The sequence below is a fragment of the Anarhichas minor genome, unplaced genomic scaffold, assembly GCF_050575085.1.
Source record: "Anarhichas minor isolate MPS153535 unplaced genomic scaffold, ASM5057508v1 ptg000003l, whole genome shotgun sequence".
NCBI lineage: Eukaryota > Metazoa > Chordata > Actinopteri > Perciformes > Anarhichadidae > Anarhichas > Anarhichas minor.
This window is the reverse complement of record NW_027466449.1, coordinates 470,757-489,325: the sequence shown is the minus strand read 5'-3', so window position 1 is coordinate 489,325 and position 18,569 is coordinate 470,757. Positions and strand designations below refer to the sequence as shown.

The window sequence follows — 18,569 nt, the reverse complement described above, 5'->3', positions numbered from 1 at the left end:
AGAGATTTCTCACTGAATTGAAAGTAAATAACCGGCTTCTGTCGATAAACTACCTACGTCTGATACATATTCAGCTTAACTATTTGATCGTAGGTTTTGAAGAAAGAAATCCTACTGTTTCCTTTAGTCCTGTCAAAACTGTATTGAACGAAGTGTTTTCATTTGTATTCAAGTGAAGAAGGGGGTCAGGACCCCTTGTTTGTCTTGGTGTAATGCAATATGGTGACCAGCTCGTGTCCCGCCGCTACGGTATCATAGGATACCCTCCCAACGCCGCAGAGCATTTTCAGTCAACAGCAGGAAGTGTGCAGGTACATCACCCGTGGCCTGACCTTAACAAGGTTTACCCACAGTAAGCAGACAGCACACTGACTGCACACCGAAACCAGATCCAGCAGGAGAGGAGGCGGGACAAATACAGCACATCATTGATTCTAGGAACATGATGCGGTCGCTGTCCTTTCCCTGGGGTTGTTTTCTGGAGTTTCTGTTGCGCACTCCTCCTCTCCGACTGTGGCCCCTAAGGCTGGGTGAACTTTTCACCACCCTCGACTCTTAAGACATGGATGTATCTGACGCAAAGTTCAGAGGCTAAGGTTGCCTCAAACCAACTGTGTACACAATAGAAACCGAGCTATTCTCATCCCTTTTCCTCTCATTGTCTCTAACTGGTACTTGTTTCCTCATCAGTCCTTCTTTTTTTTCATCAGCGTGTAACTGCGACGCCACGGGCTCGGTCCGGGACGACTGCGAGCAGATGTCGGGTCTGTGTTCCTGCAAGACGGGAGTGAAGGGCATGAAGTGCAACGTGTGTCCAGACGGAAGCAAGATGGGCATGAACGGCTGCGACAAAGGTAATAAGGGAGAGTACCAAGGCGACCGGTGGAGCGTTGATGAACCGCATAAACGGCTCCTCCCCGTCATTCTCAAGTGTTTGTCCGCCGCCCGTCTGATCCGTGAGATCAGCCCCGTCTCTCTCTGTCTGCTCTTCACATCCATCTGTTTATTGGCACAGGGAGAGAGTGGCTGCAGGGCAGCTCATCCATAGTGATTTGGAAAATACTGGAGTGTACAAATGACACGTTCGCGACACGTCGCCCATTGATATTTTATTTTCTGGGCCGTCACGCTCCATTTTTAGACACTCGCATGTGTATGTTTATACTTCTGCATGAGGACTATTAATTACTTGGATTAATAACTGGAAACAGCCCCAGTGATTGCACAAGCTAAACAAGCCGGTTGAGGGAAAGGTTAGTTCCCGCTGCGGGGGCCTGCAGCTTCTTGATTAAGATGCACCATCAGATATCGACTGGAAGTCAAGAGCTTAATGAAGCCGGCAGTCCCGGCACAGTGGTGGGGCACACCGCCACACACCCGGCTAGATGAAAAGACAGAGGAGTGGTAGCACATGAAAGCGGGAGCTAAGGGATGGGGGGGGTACTCTAAGCCTCCGTGATGTTGCAGCAATGCAAAGACCCCACACTCGCAGCCCGGCAGGTGGATGGCTGAGCTCCCCGTCTGCAGCTCATGCAGTGGCAACTTCAAGGCTTCAAACGCTCCTTTGGAGGGCTTCGGGAGAGATCTGTGGAGGGGAAAAAAAAGAAAATGAGCAAAAATATCCTGAGTGCACACCTTTACACAACTCTTTTTATTAATTTTTTTATACAGTAAGGCAGTTGAGGCAAAATGCTGTGGTCTATGAAAGCATGAATAATTCACACTGTGTGATGCTCAGGTAACGAGACGTTTTTTTAAATCACATTACCGCTGCACGACTGTGGTTGTAAAGACACTAAAAACAGGACAGTCACTTAGAGGAGGAAAACACACCGGGGTAATGGAACCATCTCGCAGCCCTTTCTCCATCTCGATGTGCGAGGCGTCGGGGGTCGTGGCTGCGTCCTGGTCATTAAACCAGGTTTGAAGTCTGAGAGCTGGTTTTTATTCACGCAAACATACGACAGCCAAGTCAATTTTATTGATACAGCCCAATATCAGAAATTACAAATTTGCCTCAGCGGGCTTTACAATCCCCCCCCCCCCCAAAAAAATGGCAGAGCAACTGAGGAGGAATCCCTCTCACAGGACAGACAGACGCGCATCTGTTGTATGTGCAGAATAACCTAATGAATAACTTACAATACAGACAATCTATAAAAGAAAAATGACAAATATCTTGTGAACATATATTATAATGGGAATGTTATAGTAGCGGTGCAATTTGGGGCAGAACCATGGCAACTAGGCACAACCATGATCCAAGGCAACCTGCAAGACGACAGCTGTTATCAACAGCTGGACTGTTGCTCTACTATTAACATACAGTGTATATGAATGTGTTACAGACTCAGAAACACTTCTTTTGGTTTCATTACTCTTAATATTGAATAATGATTTATAGATTTTGAGAAATCAATCTCATTTATATTTTAGTAAACATACGCAGGACGTTCTGTAATTGTGAAAGTTTAGCTTTAAATATGCATGCAAATGTTTCTTTCCAATTTAGATGCACATTGCCGTTGCTATGAGCTGTGTGATTATGGGACCGTACGGAACGTGTAACAGCACAGACCCCCTTTCTTCCCACAGGTCCCGAGGCCCCGGCTTCATGCGACGAGTTAGTGTGCCTCTTCGGAGCTACTTGCATGGAGGAGAACGGCCAAGCCCACTGCGAGTGCCCCCCGCCCGACTGCGATGAGAAAAACAAAAGCAAGGTGGGTCTTTCAAACCGTCTGCACTTACAGTAAGGAATAAGAAGTTTTGCGACGGGAAGACATCGTGTCGGTGGCCTGCGGGGAGTTAACGTGTGTTCCCGTCTCTCCGTCTCTGTCACTGTGGAGCAGGTGTGCGGCTCAGATGGGGTGACCTATGCCGACCAGTGCCAGCTGAGGACCATAGCCTGCAGGCAGGACGAGGACGTCACAGTGCAACACTTTGGACAGTGCACAGGTGAGCCCCGTCGTAGGCGCCATGCATCACGCGTCGCACGGTCTGGAACTGGTGTCACCCCCCCCCCCCCCCCCCCCCTCGATCAAAAGATAATGACCAGTGCCACGGGGCCCCACATTGTCCTCCCTCCCTTCCTCCTTCCTCCCAAAGTAAAGTCACAGCAACGTGTATGCAGAGTTACCTTGACTGATTTTGAGTCTACAAGAAATACATGATATTTTTTTTCTCAAAAGACATATTTCAGATTCATGGACAAGATCAAACTCGCATGTAAGGAGTTATTTGTCTTAAGGTTCTCTCTCTCTGAGGATTCTGCTTTTTCATTGTTTGTAATACTCTTTCTCAAGCTTATTATTATTGAGTTTTATTTCTATTTAGTACATAGAGTACGGTAAAGTAAGCCCCGTCCTCCCTCTGCACGTGAACCGCCGCCAGGTGAGAGCAAATATAACGTGTGACTCTGGAGAAAAGTTAGAGCAAGAAAGAGAGAGAGAGATGTTGTAGCGTTTTGAAAACAACGGCTCTGTGCTTTGACTGAAGTCTCGCGATCCCACAAGACACCAACGGCACTTCCTTTTTTGCTCTCGCACCGCTCATTGGGTATGACGGCGGATGTAGAGCACGGTGTGTGTGTGCTGAGTTAAAGGTAAAAGGTCTTGCCCGCTTGGTCCAGATGCTGATGGACATTGTTTGGGTCGGTGTAACAGGCGCTGGGACGCGCGCCAAAGGCCGTGGGTTTTTCATGTACAGTGAAGTTGTCGCACCGACTGCCAGCTTGCACTCACAACGGGGTTCTAGAGAGACGCCGCCGGCTAAGCTCAGCAGGGGGGGGGGAAGAAGACGAGTGCCAGCTGTGTGCTTCTGGCCACGAGCCACTGCCAGGTGCCTTGCATTTTTTGGGGTGGAAAAATGTTCATTCAACCTCTTTGCTCAGTGGGCACAGATCAAATACCGTGTCACCAGCCCTCTTTATCTCCCTTTGAGCACTTTCTTTCAGGCCCAAACTAGGTCATATCCAAAGGGGGGGTTGGGGAGGGGGGGTGCCGGGCTGTTGACACGGTCTGTGTTAAGCTGTGGTTGCAGGTACACGGATAAAGAATCCAAAAATATGCTCAGCCAGTGATCGACAAGGCTTTGATAAGTCCCCGAACATCTGGCACTTGCAAATTCGGTGCCCGTGGGTTACCAGGAGGGGGGGGGGGAGTCAAAATCCAGTCTGGTTTCACATTCCTCTGTTGCCTGGCAATAGAGATGCGGGGTTGTGTGTAATTCCTCACCTAGCGTTGCTGCACACAGAAGGCAAGACACCTCTCTCTCTCTCTCTCTCTCTCTCTCTCTCTCTCTCTATTGAATCCTCAGGGGAGGAAGAGACAGGCGAGCTCTTGGGCCCCACCAGCAGCCACAGAAGATCTTTTAATTTCTTTTCCCCCGGATGCGGTCGCACTGCGGGTAGCTGCTCCGCCGCCGCCACCGCTGTCGGCTCGGGGGGGGGGGGGGGTTAGATCTCGAGCTCATTTCACGTGTGGCTGGGTGCGAATTAGCATTTGCTCTGCCTCTGCCCCTCGCCGCGGTGCAGCTCTGCCCACCCCCCGCCCCCCCTCCCACTGTTTACATGCAGTGCTCCCAGACTCCAGGCCCTCCAAGCACTGGCACGCGGATGCTCGCTGAGCTGCTATGCGACCTCACCAGCAATGCCAAAAGGGCCTGCATAAATGAGCGACTATTGATCCTTTTCTTTTACATCATTGATCTGTCGCAACTTTTTTACGATACCACAGAGTGCTATTACTGTAGTAATAGTGCGACTACTGCAGCACAGTCGGGCCCACTAATGGGGCAGACTGGTGAAAGAATCGTGCAAGAAGAAGCTCCTTAAAATGTGCTCTGCTTGTGACAAGAAAGAAAAGAAACTGTGATGTTACCCAGCTCTCTGTGAAGTCTAAAAAGCACAGCTACAGAGTGTATAGGGAGGGAGTTTTTCTCGCTCAGCAAAAGATGAGGCCATATCTGAGCAACCAAGCATAGAAAAAATAATTCTAGAGCTATGCTGTATAAAGCATCAGAGGGAGGGCGTTTGGACCGATGAGCAAATTCTGACGCCGGAGGGGGGGGGGGGGGGGGGGAGGAAATGGCCACCAAGTTGGCAATGACCTGCCTCTCCCATATGGCGTTATCACCTGTAGGTTTGTGGCAAATTGGCAGCGAATGCCAGCATATGGCATCGGGAGCCCACCGCCCCGCGTGTTAGGGTCTGTTACCTTCACCATCTCCCCGCCGTGTCCTGCCATTTTCTCTCATTACACAATCCCTCATTCTGTTCCCACTACTGTTGGACTTGCCACACTCTCCCCCCGCTATAGCTTTGTTAACCTGCTCTTTTTTTTTTCCTTTCTCTTATCATTTTCTTCTTGGCTCTTGCGGTTTCCTCGTCTTTCCCCCTTCCGATCTCCTGTATCCAGATTCCTCCTCCTCGTCCTCCTCCTCCTCACTGAGCGCGGCTGACACCTCAAACAATCGTAATAACCGGCTTTCAACAATAACTGCACGGTTGGCAAGATGACAGTGATTATTTTAATTTTTTTTCCCTCTCTACCATGTGACACAACTGTCCATTGCTCCACTGAGAGGAAAATAAGCACACACACACACACACACACACACACACACACAAGAAACGGGACTGTTAAACCTCATTAAGAGGAGCATCAGCTGAACAGACTGTGCTGCCAGTCCCTCTTTCCTCTTTCAGACGCGTTTCTTTTCTTTCCTTATCCCATGTCACGGAGCTCGCTGCTCCAGATATGCACACACACACACACACAAACACACATTAGATACTTCCCAGGGAGCGAGCCGCCTGACGCTAAGCTTGGCACCTGACTGACAGGTGTAGCCAAGAGGAAAGGCAACGCATGCCACCGTTCTTGGCGATAGCATCGCTGCTCTGCTGTATATAGAGGGGAGCTATATCTGCCGAGCTCTAAGCTGACCCCCCGAGTGTCTCCCGGGCTTTTTAGGTATCGCATTTCGCACCTCGGTGAGTAATTGCCAATCAAATAGGCGATTATAGCAGTGTAATTAAGTCCTACACATTATGTTAGGCAAATCCTAATGAGGCGCAAATCTGCAGTATAGGGTTTTTTTTGTGTGTCTTTTTTTAATCTTCTGTTCATTGTCACCCACACACCTATACCTGTGGGATGAGCGTCAGTATTGTCATGCCTGCTTGCCTCGGCTCAATCTGAAGTGCTCTCTTAACGTAGCATCTCCCCGCCAACTCTCTTCTCCCCCTCCCCCCTCCCCCCCTCAGGAGTTTTTGTCCTATTTATCGTTCTTTTATCGCAGCCAGTTTGTCCTTTTGCACCACAGCTTTTTGCATGACGGTCTCTCTGCAGAGAGCCTCTTCTCTCTTCCCTCTTCCCTCATTTGGATGGATTTTTAAATAAATGTTTGTGTGTGTGTGTGTGTGTGTGTGTGTGTGCGTGTGTGTGTGTGTGTGTGTGCGTGTGTGTGTGTGTGTGCGTGTGCGCGCGTGCCTGTGTGCGTGCCTGTGTGCGTCTGAACAGCAGCGTGTTTGCGGTGGCGTTGACGGATGCTCATGCTCTCCGCGAGCAGCATGCAGCGCTCCGTCTTTGAAGCCGGAGTTAAAGCCGGCTTCTTTTGCCCCATTTCTATCAATCATTCATCACCGGAAGGCACTGGCTGTTGGTGATTAAAGCTTTGCTACTGGAGGGCAGCATTTGAATATGGATGTATAATTCATGTGCATTGGCACATGCACACAAACACATTCCATATGTGTGCCCACACAAGCATTGACACCGACTGGAGTAGTTTAACCCTGTCTGGGCAACATAACTCATCTGCAGGCGAAACCCACTGCAGTGCATACAGCTCTGAATGCAGTGCGTCATCTGTTGGCGTATTACTGATCCAGTCTGCATATAGATGCACTTTCATTACTTAAGGTCTGTCAGATAAAGATTCTTGACATCCCATCCATTGCGGGTTTTTAATCAGAGGTTGCTTTTACAAACAGGAGTCTGCATATGTGTGTGTGTGTGTGTGTGTGTGTGTGTGTGTGTGTGTGTGTGTGTGTGTGTGTGTGTGTGAGTGTGTGTGTGTGTGAGTGTGTGTGTGTGTGTGTGTGTGTGTGAGTGTGTGTGTGTGAGTGTGTGTGTGTGTGTGTGTGTGTGTGTGTGTGAGTGTGTGTGTGTGAGTGTGTTCTTTTTAATGTAATTTCATAATGATATTGTTAAGCATCAGGGAGGAGGGTTGGACCATTAAAAAGGACATAATGATTCGGTAAATTCAGAGGTAAAAAGTTATTGTCAACAGTAGGTTGTGATGAGTGGCTTTGTTATGCTTCATTGGCTAATGTTGTATTTATTTCCTTTGGTGTGATGTTCGAGGTTGTAATGGAGTTATGTGAAGCGAAATCAAAACATTTTCATCTTTGCTCAGTCATTCATCCATTCCTTGCTTCCTCCCCTTCCCTCCACCAGAAACCATCTCTGAGCCGGCAGACCGACCCACCCCCAACCCCTCCGCCACCACCCCCGACTCCACCGCCGCCGCCACCCTCACCACCCCGGCCCCATTCCACCCAAACATGGTGTGGGCCATCCCGCCTCCGAGGACGGAAGCGGCGGAGACCACCGGGCGGCCCCCGGCCACCACCCACTTTTCCACCCTCATGCACAACCGAGCAAACCACCGCCACTCCAACCCCATCCTGCCGCAGTCCGCCGCCACCGCCCACTCCCCTCGCAGCCGACCCGTTCCCTCCAGCGCCGCCGCCAGCTCCTTCGAGGACTCGGGCAGCGGGGAGCCAAGCGGGGACGACCAGACCGAAGAAGAGGAGGAGCAGGAGGAGGAGCAGGAGGAGGAAGCAGGTAGCGGCATCCCAACGGAGGACCGTCGGGCAGAGGAGCCTGTCGGTAAATCACTGCTCTTTCACTTCATTACCCATAATGCTTAGAGGGGTGTGTGGGAGGGGCTTTTTCTTTCTCCCAAGAAGGGGTTGGACAAAGTCATAGTCTCTTCTTAGCTGACATCCCAACACATCCATGCCATCATCTGTTAATTGAAAGCTAACATCAGCACGGGCTTCTTTATCTCTATGCAAATTGTCTTTGAGGACACAAATGTCAAAGCTGGGCATGCGGGGGGAGAGGAGTCTTTGTAAACAGATGTCGTTTGTGTCATTTCCACTCGCACAAGATGTATATCTCAATGTCAGAAAAGAACGTATCTGCATGGGTCACCGTTGCTACATCATCCATGCTCTTTCCTCCCATTCCAACGGCGCGCTCGCTCTCAACAGCTCGCAAAAACAAACCCAGGCTCTGTAAAATAGACTCTCGGCAGGCCAGATGAAACTGCTGGCCCGCATCTGGGGATCTCTGGAGCCTGACTTGACAGGCCGATGTGACTGGGAGGTTGAGATGTGTGTGTGTGTGTGTGTGTGTGTCGAGGCTGCGTATCGTGTCACATGACTAGTCTCAAATCTTTCTCGACATGCCCTCCTGACTGTAACAGCAGGCTGCCGCTTTCTGAGGCCTCGTGCTGGGACAACAAGGGAAAGACTGAGACTTTTCAATCAGACCTTCTTTTTTTTCATTTTTCTGTTTGTTGTTTTCCACCCATCCGTCCACCTCGCCTGACAGCTCGCAGTAACAGGACAGGATTGATGGAACAGCGTGGCCCCGGCGTGCTCTTCCTCGGCTCTTCCTCCTCCTCGTCCTCCCTCTCCCAGAGTCTTAGATTTATTCTCTTGTCAGAGGCTGACCAGAGTGCTCGGTGGCGCGAGAGGCATGTAGCCTGTCTGCCAAGGAGACCCGGTGTCTCGTGGCCGTCTGTGTGTTTTGTGTGCGAGTGAATGTGTACCGAAGCATACTCTGATGTTTTTCTTGCTGACGTACACAGATCGTACAGGGCAGATTTCAACATGGATATTTAAATCTACACTAATCTGTGTCTTCATAATTGTGTGTTTGTTTGTTTGTATATGTATGTTGAGGTCTTATCTTTGTTTTGTGTCTGTGTGTGTGTGCGTGTGTGTGTGTGTGTGTGTGTGTGTGTGTGTGTGTGTGTTAGTCTTATCTCCCGCTCCTCATGCCACTGAGTTTGTCCAATTCTGAGTGCACATATCACTGTCTGAGTGTATAAATGTGAGCAGGCCAGAGGTGTGCGTTTCTACCTGTTTTTGTATCCGCTCTCTGTTGAAATCTTCTCTTATCTGTGGCCTTGTGTGTGTGTGTGTGTGTGTGTGTCTGTGTATTTATTTGACAGCTCTTATGGCTCCCACTGGAGTCATGCCGCGTCCCCTTGCCAATGTGACCGGCCCTCTTCCCCCCCCCCCCCCACCAGCGCTCTCCTCTCTAGCCCAGCATCTGTAAATCTGCAGACCGCACGCCAACAGATGCCCTATAAACCCCCTCCTCCCTCCTCTCCCCTCCTTTGACCGCGAGTCCTTGAGCCGGACGTCCCTTGCCTCTGACGTCTTTACGACTTGTTTAGCCCCTAGCTGTTTGCCTCCACGATTATTTCTAATCTCTGTGCGGCCATAAACCGCACCGCTTCCACCAAGACACCCCCCCCACCAACACCATCATTAGCGAGGACGGAGCTTCACTGCCGTTGCACGCTGTCATCCTTCAAAGGGAGAAAGCCCAGCCACTTTAATGTCTTTTATGTCCCGAGATAGCCAGATATACAGGGACTGTAACACAAACACGACTGTATGGTTTTTTTTTTCTGTTCTTCTGGGAAGCCTTGAAGGCAAGTGCTAGCCAATCGGCAGTGAGCTGTTATCATATCCCCTCATCATATAAAGTGCTCTGTGTGTGACACGACTAGCAACAGTGCCCATTATGTGTTCTCTGCCTGACAAAATGAGTTCCAGGTGTAAAATCAATTCCCACGAAAATGCCATATAATCGCTCCCGACAGATGCCTCTATTAGCGTCCAATCACAGGTCAGCAGACTGAAAACTCACGGCCATCTGCCGAGGCGAGAGCCAGTTGTGAGAAAACAACCGATCTTTACCTCAGCAACACGGCCGATCGCCAGAGTCTAAACAAGTCTCTCTCCTCTGGCTCTCAATGATATATGCTGGCTTGAATTTATGCATTTTCTAAAGCTTCATGAATTATTATGATGTCCTATGTATCTCCCCCAGATCCCACGCTGGCATCCACCACTGTGCCCATGGCCGAGGACAGGTCGTCCTGTGACAACACGGAGTTCGGCTGCTGCCCCAACGGCAAGACACCGTCCAGCACTCCAGAGGGCGCCAACTGCCCCTGTAAGTCCAGAAGCCTCTTCAGAGAGCACTTTCTCTGCCTTTAATATTTCCTCTATATCACCCTGTTCTCCCTCCTCTGTGTGTCTGCCTCCTGTTTAGCAGGTACTCTATTATTAGAGATGATGTCGTGTTGTCATTTCATGTTCCTGGGGTTCGCCATCCACGTCCTAAGATTACAGTAAAACCGCTGCAGCACTTCCGGTTCGCTTTTTGACAATAACGCTTTCTTTCTGAGAGCGAGATGAGAGGTTCAGTACCACTTTCATGCCCGTGTGTTAAGCATGGAGCTGGAGCCGGGAGAGGGTTAGCCTAGCTTAGCATAAAGGCTGGAACCAGAGGGAAACGGCTGGTGTTATTAACACCTCGTCTTTATAGTTTTAGCGAAGGTTATTTGCATTTTCCTAGCGCTTTCGCATAATAACATTCACCTTCTTTGTCTCGACAAAGGGAGCGTTCTGCACCACAAATTGTTGAGCACGTTTATGTTGTAGGGATGAACTTTTAGCTTAGCTTTGTAGCTTTTCCAACTCATGGAACGAAATCCCAGAATTCCCACTTTGACATTCTGTTGCTCTTAGTGTTTAGAGCTGACAGCTCATGTGAATAATCAACTGTTTTTATTATCACTGCGCAGAATGCTATCTTTGTTCTTCGAACGTCTTTTCTCCTATTTATAACCGCCATTTTTTTTTTTTGGATGCATTGAGAATCAACACGATATTTTGAATGTTTACTTCAGGAATAGTGATATTGTGCCATCTGCCTTGAACAACCAGATGAACAGGTGCTATTTTTTTTTCCGCTGCGATGCTTTCATGAATCACCACCCTCATATGTAAATGATCATATTGGCAGGTGGCAGGAAATAAAAATTAAAAAAACTGGAATCCGTGGTTATAAATTTGACGACACTGACTCTAATATTAGTCGTACCCTGAGTCATCGTCATATTTTAGGGCCCATGTGCCTCGGTTTATGAAAAACCATCAGTGTCTCTATTCCTTCATTATTTAATCTCCCCACACACAACTTCTTCTCTTTATCATTTGGTAGCTCCCCCTTGAACTATATCTCTCTCTCTCCCCTCAACTCCGTCAATCTCACTCCAGTCTTGCATCAGCTCATTTCTCTCTGGAGTTGAGCAGCGAGAAAGTCGAGAGACTACCAGAGGCCGACGAGCGCTGTTGTACCAATCAGCGCCTTCTGCCAGACTCCGTTCATAAAGATAAAGGGCTTCTTTCTCCCATATGCTCCTCGATTCCCCCCCCCCAATCCCCATCCCACCGGCGGTGTTAGTCTGACTGATTGTGAAAGGAGGGATTCTTCTCGTCTCCCATGGAAGCACCAGGCCATGACTTGAAAGAGCTGAGGCCACAAATTAGCGCGCAGAGTTGCATTTCTGGCCCGTCGAATGTCCCAAATCCTTCCGATAAACCAGACGAGTTCGGCAGCGCGCAATCCATAGTGCGATCTGAAGATGCGAGGCCACCTTTTGCCTTCCACAGACCGCCTGCCTGTTTGTTTGTTTCACGGAGTTAACAGCCAAACAGAAGTGAAACAGGGAACGCCACGTCTGTTGAGGTTGGATTTGATGTAATTTGGCCCCAAAGCCAGACGACAGAATCACGTGCTGTACACGCACGCCTGTGACAGCTTTTGGCTGTAAGACAACGGTTGTAACAAATCCACTAAAGCCTGTAAATATTTATCACAGCCAACAATGACGGCACACCGCCGATCAATACTTCATTCAGCTCAAGTGTTACCAATAAAAGCAGGCAGAGGCGATGGGCTGATCGATATGCCCCGATCTTTTTTTTTCTTCTCCTTTTTGCTCATTAGAAGTGAAATGACACGTCCCTCGCGCAACAATATCAATCGTCTGCCATCTCACTGCACCGTCCGATGTATTGACGTGCGCCCGGCGGTCTCAAAACGCAAAAGGACTAATTTTCGGCTGTACCAATCTTCACATTTTATTTGAAACATCAAACGGTGAAGCGGCTCAAGGTTGAGCTCGGGGCCACACGTCCACTCACTCATGGAGATCATTCTGGGTTCATTTGTTCAGGTATTGAGGTAGCCTCCTCTGAGGTCTCTGTAGGCTTCAGTGCAACACTGGTCCCTTAGTCTGATCAAATCTCTGCAGGTCCTCCATATGTCACATTTAAACGAGGCAGCGGCATCCATACGACGTCAAAGATAATGACCAGCAAATGCTCATGTGGAAGTTAATAACACGCAAAGCTCCAGCGACTGTAAACTCTTCCATATGCCAGTGAAAGTCTGACAAATCCATTACACTTTACAGTTCACTAGCATCTGATAAGTCAAATAGCTCTGTCCCTCCTTTCATCCCTCTCTTTCTTTCTCTCGTTACGTCCGTCGCGGCAGTGGGCCGGAAAATCCCCCTCTCTGTTGTTTGTCTTCGTAGCAGATTAAAAGTCAGATCACTCCTCCTCCCCCCCTCTCTTATCGGCCAAACCTCGCCCATTTGCCTCGTTTTTTATGGCCACCGCCGCCGCATGTGAATCGATGTGTGCTGCCCCCTGAAAGCACTGTAAAGACCAGAGGGGGGGGGGGGGGGGGGGGGGGGACCACGAGTGGGGCGGGTGCCTGTCTGCAGTCCTCTTCCTGCAATTTTTTACCAGGCTGTGCCAGTCACCGATCTGGCGGCATTAAGGAGACAATTACGGCTATCTTTCACGATAATCATACAAGTGCTCTTCCCGTTCCCCCCCTCGCGTTGCTCAGGCAGGGGCAGCCGTGATTGATTTGGGCAATTTGTTCTGCTGATTACGAGCGGCGTGGAAGCGTGGCATCAGCGCCTCGCACGCTCCTCCGTTCTCCACCTCGCACACGCACACAAATCCCCTCCGCTTTCAGCTTTATTTCAAGCTCCCGTCTCTCTGAAAGCTGTACAGGAAAAAAACTGTATAGAGCTGATAAATGTTGGACAACATAACCCCCAAGGTCGCACAGGGAGGCTCACTCTTTGCTGAAGAAGGCACTTTTGAGAGTGCCTGTGTTGTTTTTTCTTCATGTATTTGTGTGTCTGTCTAACTTGTTGTCTTTTTACCCAGCCCTCCATGCTTCGGCCAGCTTTTGGGATGAGTCTCAGTCTGGTAAAACTGGCCCATGTTTCCACCTTCCCTTCCCTTTGCTTCTTCGTTCCTTCCTTCCTTCCTTCTCTCATGTCTCACAGTCCACCTCCTCCACCACCACAACCTCCACCCAAAATTCCAGACCCTCTTCAAACCCCCCACGCAATCAGCAACAAACTCACTAACCTCCCCTCGTCAAACACACACAAACACACAATCCATCACTAACCCGAAACTGGCACTACCCCGAAAAACGAGCACCGTGTGAGGGCATCGGGAACCGCGTGATAGACGAAGGTTTGAGCGTTGGTGTTTCTGTGTCACATCCTCTTTCCTCGCCTCCTCTCCTTCCAGCCACCATGAAGTTCAGCGGTTTCCTGCACTTGGACAAAGTGGAGGGCCAGGAGATTTTCTACACCCGCGAGATGGAGGACCCCAAGTCTGAGCTGTTCGGAGAGACGGCCCGCAGCATAGAGAGTGCTGTAAGTGCATTCAAGTAGCCTTAGTGATATTTGTTGGCTACATCTGCATCGAAAGACGTTGTTTTTCCCAAATGAACTTGCATTTCGTTGTTAAAATGAGACTCTGACTTGATTTAATACGCTGAGAGGGTTTACTTGGTCTGGCGTGACCAGTAGCTTATGGAGGCTAACGTTATCACACTTAAGCACGTCACATGAACAGTTCATTTCCTGGTCCCATTTCACTTGCTTTCATCCAAGATCCCGTAATGACGATGTCTTTAAGGCTGCACTTATCAATGCGTTTGCACTTTATTGATGGATCGAATGACTACGTAAAGTGAAAGGTGTCTCTTGTGAGGAGCCAACAGAGAACACAGATCTCCGCCAGTTCTACTGAGTCATTTTAGCCTCTTTTAGTTTGTTTAGATTGTTCAATTAACAGCGCTGTAAAGCAACTGACCCAAGTGACGATTGCCACCTCTGCACACAGTGGAGACCGTTCAGCAAACGTTACATAGTCTAGCTTTCAATCTTGCATTTTTCCCGAGAATCTTCACGGCGAGAGTGAAGTCCCAAGCCTCTGGAACAACATTCAAAGCGTCTCGAGACACTAAAGCCCTTCACCTAGAGCCAGACTAATCAAACGTTGAGCTCCGGGAGGCAGGCAGGTTTCATTGCAAGGTTTTAGAGACTTGACACCCCTGAAGCTGCTGAGTAATATTCTGTCACACTGCGCTGGAGTGCTTTCTCTGGACGGAGATCTGATAGAAAAATAACAATGATAAAAAAATATATATATTATTATAGCATACACATCATATCAGTGGGAGACAACATAGCCTGGCTGATACTTGATTTTTAATAAAAGGGGAGTATTGGCAAACTGAATATAGTGTTTGAATTCCATTTTCTTTTACCCGGTTATCCTAGCAAAACAAGACTCTTCACCGGATAGTGTGTGTGTGTGTGTGTGTGTGTGTGTGTGTGTGTGTGTCAAACTACGAATTTCCTCACATATTCTGCTGACTGATTCAGGATTTCCACATAATTTGGCAGACTCTTTTAACTTCAGGCACAGCATAAAAGCTTTAGGGCTGAGTAAGCACAGAACCTCCACCAGGCTTCCAGAACTCTTCAAGTATATTAAGAGAACTCTAAAAAATAAAAATAGCTAACGGCTCTCTGCAGACTCGCGCAAAGACTAATTTGTCAATCGCCTCGCCAAGCACTTCAGAACGCAGCATCTCATGTGAGATTAATTAAGATGTTACAGATATTTGAAAAATCAAGCCTTTACTCCGGATATGAGTCTCGTGGGTTCGGATGGCCAAGATGCCGGTCACTGTTAGCCGAGGCCGAGGCGGGCATAGAGCATGTACACGGTTCAGCCTGCTCGAAATCCGCTTTCTCGGTTAAGCTCGGACCTTTGAACAAATGCCTCTGTTGTCAAGCCAGGGCCTCGCTCCTCTGATGAAATGGGGATGTGTGTGTGCGTGTACCCGCGTTTGTGTCTGTATACACAGTACACATCTACTAGCTGTTGAATCGGTGTCACTAGCCCCCACTGGGACCTAATCTACTACCTCACAGCGATTTTTGAGTGTGTGTGTGTGTGTGTATGTGTGTGTGCTCGTTACACTCCAAGCCTGGGCGCCTCTGAAACCTGGTGTGCCACTTGATAGCAGCCAGCCCCCTCTTCATCTTCCAGCACTCACTTTAACACACACACACACACACAGAATCAAGCCGCAGCACATTTCTGTAGCAACCGGTTACGATTGGTAAATAAATGAACGTGAGAGAACAGGAGCTTTCCCTCTGTAGGTCAGTGTTTGTCCATCGTTCACATTGCTAAGCCGGCTTTGGAGGATTTTTATTATTGACCCGTCTAATTTGCTTTTACACCTCAGCCCACAAATTGGAGTCATTCAGTTCATGAAGGGAATAATCTGAATCCTCAGGATGAACTGAGTGTGCTGAATCAACAGTGTCACGGACCGAATCAGCAGCTCCTTGCATTGGTGCTCGCGTCTCTAGTGTCTGACGGTGTACGATATCATAGTAGGGGGAAAAAAAACTTAAAAACAACGTAGACTTGGTAACTCTGCTGCAGACGTTAAACATTAACGTTAGCATTGCCTAACAGAAAATGGACGAACCATGACTATATTAATCTGTGAACTGAAACTCGAAAGATGATCACTTCCACCGCAAATCACAAGAGCTCCAGCAGAACAAGCCTCTTTCGTACAATCATCACAGAATGGGAGGCATCTTTTTTGAGAAGCAGACGGGGCGCGTGGAGGAGCGCTGGGTTCAAACAACGGAAACAAATCCACTCAGAGGATGCTCCGGTAAAGTGGGTTAGCAGGCCCCCGCGGCTCCCGGGATCTCAACCAGCAGCCGAAATGAGGACGAGGATTTTCCTCCTGTTTCATGTTGCTCCCGAGTGTGTGGATGTGATTAATTCACCAGCACCGTGACACTGACTGTATGTGTAACTAGCATTAAAATGGTTCAATTTCAAGATATAATAATACATTTACTGGCTAACTTCAGTCTAGCTGCTGAAAAACACATTGGGGGGGGGTTCGCTTGGTTACCGGAAGCGAAACTAATCAGGAGCTCATGTCAGGGTTGCACGACATTTATCTTAGCTCCTCCCGAAAACTTGTCTCTATAATTAATGCCACGGCTGCAGCTAAATGTCAATTTGTGCACCCACACCCGATAGGTTTCTTCTCTGCACCCCAATTTGAGCGGCGGCCTTTCTTCCTTGGAGACAGAGTACAGTCTTCTGGAAATGGACTCGCTGCTATGATAGTGAGGACCTCATTACCAGCCTCATTTATCATCTCTTCTCTCTGTCCGTTCTCTCCTCCCTCTCTCTGTCCCTCTCTCTCTCCCTCCTTCAGCTCAATGAGTTGTTCAGGAAGTCGGAGGCGCACAAAGACTTTATGAGCGTCCGTGTCCGGAACCTGGCTCCCAGCAACTCCATCCTGGCCTTTGTGGAGGCCCACTTCAAGCCAGGTGAGAGATCTCTGAAGAGGGAGCAGAAGATTTGAAAAACTGAAAAATGATGAAGTACAGTTGCCAATAGAGAGCTATATGCGGTTCAGTTATGGTTTGTTCCCCTTTGTCTTTTAGCAAGTCAGATAACTACAAAGAAATCTGACTGGATTTAAATGAAATGGGGATGAAAGTTAGCCCACCGGCCAAGGAAGACCTAATTATTATTTTTTATGCTGAATTAGCCACCATTTCACCATTTCTTAAGCACTTTACATTTCCACTCGTGACTCCTGGACTGTAAGGTGGAGAGGCAAAATTAGTTCTACTGGATTCCTTGCACCAGCACCTCATTTTTTATTACTCCTCCTATACATATAACTACGTGCACACTAAATTTAGAGCATCACGGTTTTAGATCCTTCTTTTTTCTAATATTCCATACAGTTCTCTTGTTCCCCAAAACAATTGTAATCATATTGTACCTGCACATCCTCACCCTGAGTGCTGCTGCACACTCAAATGGCATTTTGCCCCTACAGTATAGGTGCACGGTACAGAAGGCACTACTGCAGCAACAAAAACTCATTTAAATGCCAAGATTCATTTATTGCTAAGTGTTTTCCAAAAAAAACATTATTTCTGATGCAGATCCGGATGCGGGTTAAGAACTATTCTATTATTAAAAAAAACATTTATAGGATTGTGCTTCCTCGGCATTTTCAATTTCTTCTCAATGCCAACTTGATCTCTTGCAACAATTTGCCCGAGTGTTAAAAAAAAGTGCTCCCTAAATGGCCATGAAGGTGAGACTGTTGTTCTCTGTTTCATCGCCTCTTTGTGTCCTGTGCCCTTAAAGGAACAGTTCGACATACTGAGAAAAACACAAGTGTGCCCAACAGCCCGACACAATTCACAACAGAAATGGAACCTGCTGTTACTCTTGAATTGATTGGCAGGTGTTTTAATACAGTGACAAACACTGGAAAACAATTAATAAGCAGTTAGTCCTTTCTTTAATCTGTTAAAGGTTTGTTTACTTCACTAATGTTGTATTCACAAGCTTATACTATCAAAAAGAACAAATGAATCCACTAAGAACGTGCAGATTTCTCATTAGTAGTTTGTGTGTGTGGATTCAGTTCAAAATGATATGGTTGAAGCCTCAACTGGGTCTTAAAGCTCCTTTTGTACCAAACAGAACTCCACCCTCCCCACTCTGTCCCGCTTTTTTAATTTTACAACCGCCGTTTAGTGTCCTTCATAACCTTCGTGCAGGGCAACGCTGAGCGGCGCTCCTCCATGGCCTGTAAAGCGAACATCTGCAGAGAACGTTATGAGAGTGATTCATCTGGAAAAAAGCGGCGCGGGTGGGGGGGACAAGTGGTCCCTGAAGATCCTCCACCTGTCATACACAGGGCTTTCTGATGTAGACATTGCTCCGCCGAAGCGGCACAGTCCCGTGTTTGCTTTGGAGTGCTCCTCGGGGGCCGTGTCCTGAATGGTCGTGCCTCTTGTTTATTGTAGATACGAGATATACGGTGGAGGACATCGAAAGAGCCCTGCTGAAACAGCTGAAGGCCTCTAAAGAGACCAGCATCGCCGTGAAGAAGCCGGAGGACGAGAATATTCGCTTCACCAATTATGGTAATACAGTATGGGTTTTAACAGGAGTGTGTGTGGATTAATAAAATGAAAAGGGGGTTTTAAGTTATTCATGAGGTGAT

General features: G+C 48.3%; 1 protein-coding gene across 1 annotated transcript in view; it reads left to right on the top strand.

Moving 5' to 3' along the window:
• agrn (agrin) overlaps window positions 1–18,569 on the top strand; it is a 229,333-nt gene that overhangs the window by 183,987 nt on the left and 26,777 nt on the right. The window contains exons 15-22 of the mRNA XM_076092623.1: window positions 711–854; window positions 2,596–2,720; window positions 2,850–2,955; window positions 7,461–7,895; window positions 10,140–10,265; window positions 13,724–13,851; window positions 16,749–16,863; window positions 18,370–18,489. Coding sequence (XP_075948738.1) covers window positions 711–854; window positions 2,596–2,720; window positions 2,850–2,955; window positions 7,461–7,895; window positions 10,140–10,265; window positions 13,724–13,851; window positions 16,749–16,863; window positions 18,370–18,489 — 1,299 coding nt within the window. The remainder of the gene's footprint in view (window positions 1–710; window positions 855–2,595; window positions 2,721–2,849; window positions 2,956–7,460; window positions 7,896–10,139; window positions 10,266–13,723; window positions 13,852–16,748; window positions 16,864–18,369; window positions 18,490–18,569) is intronic.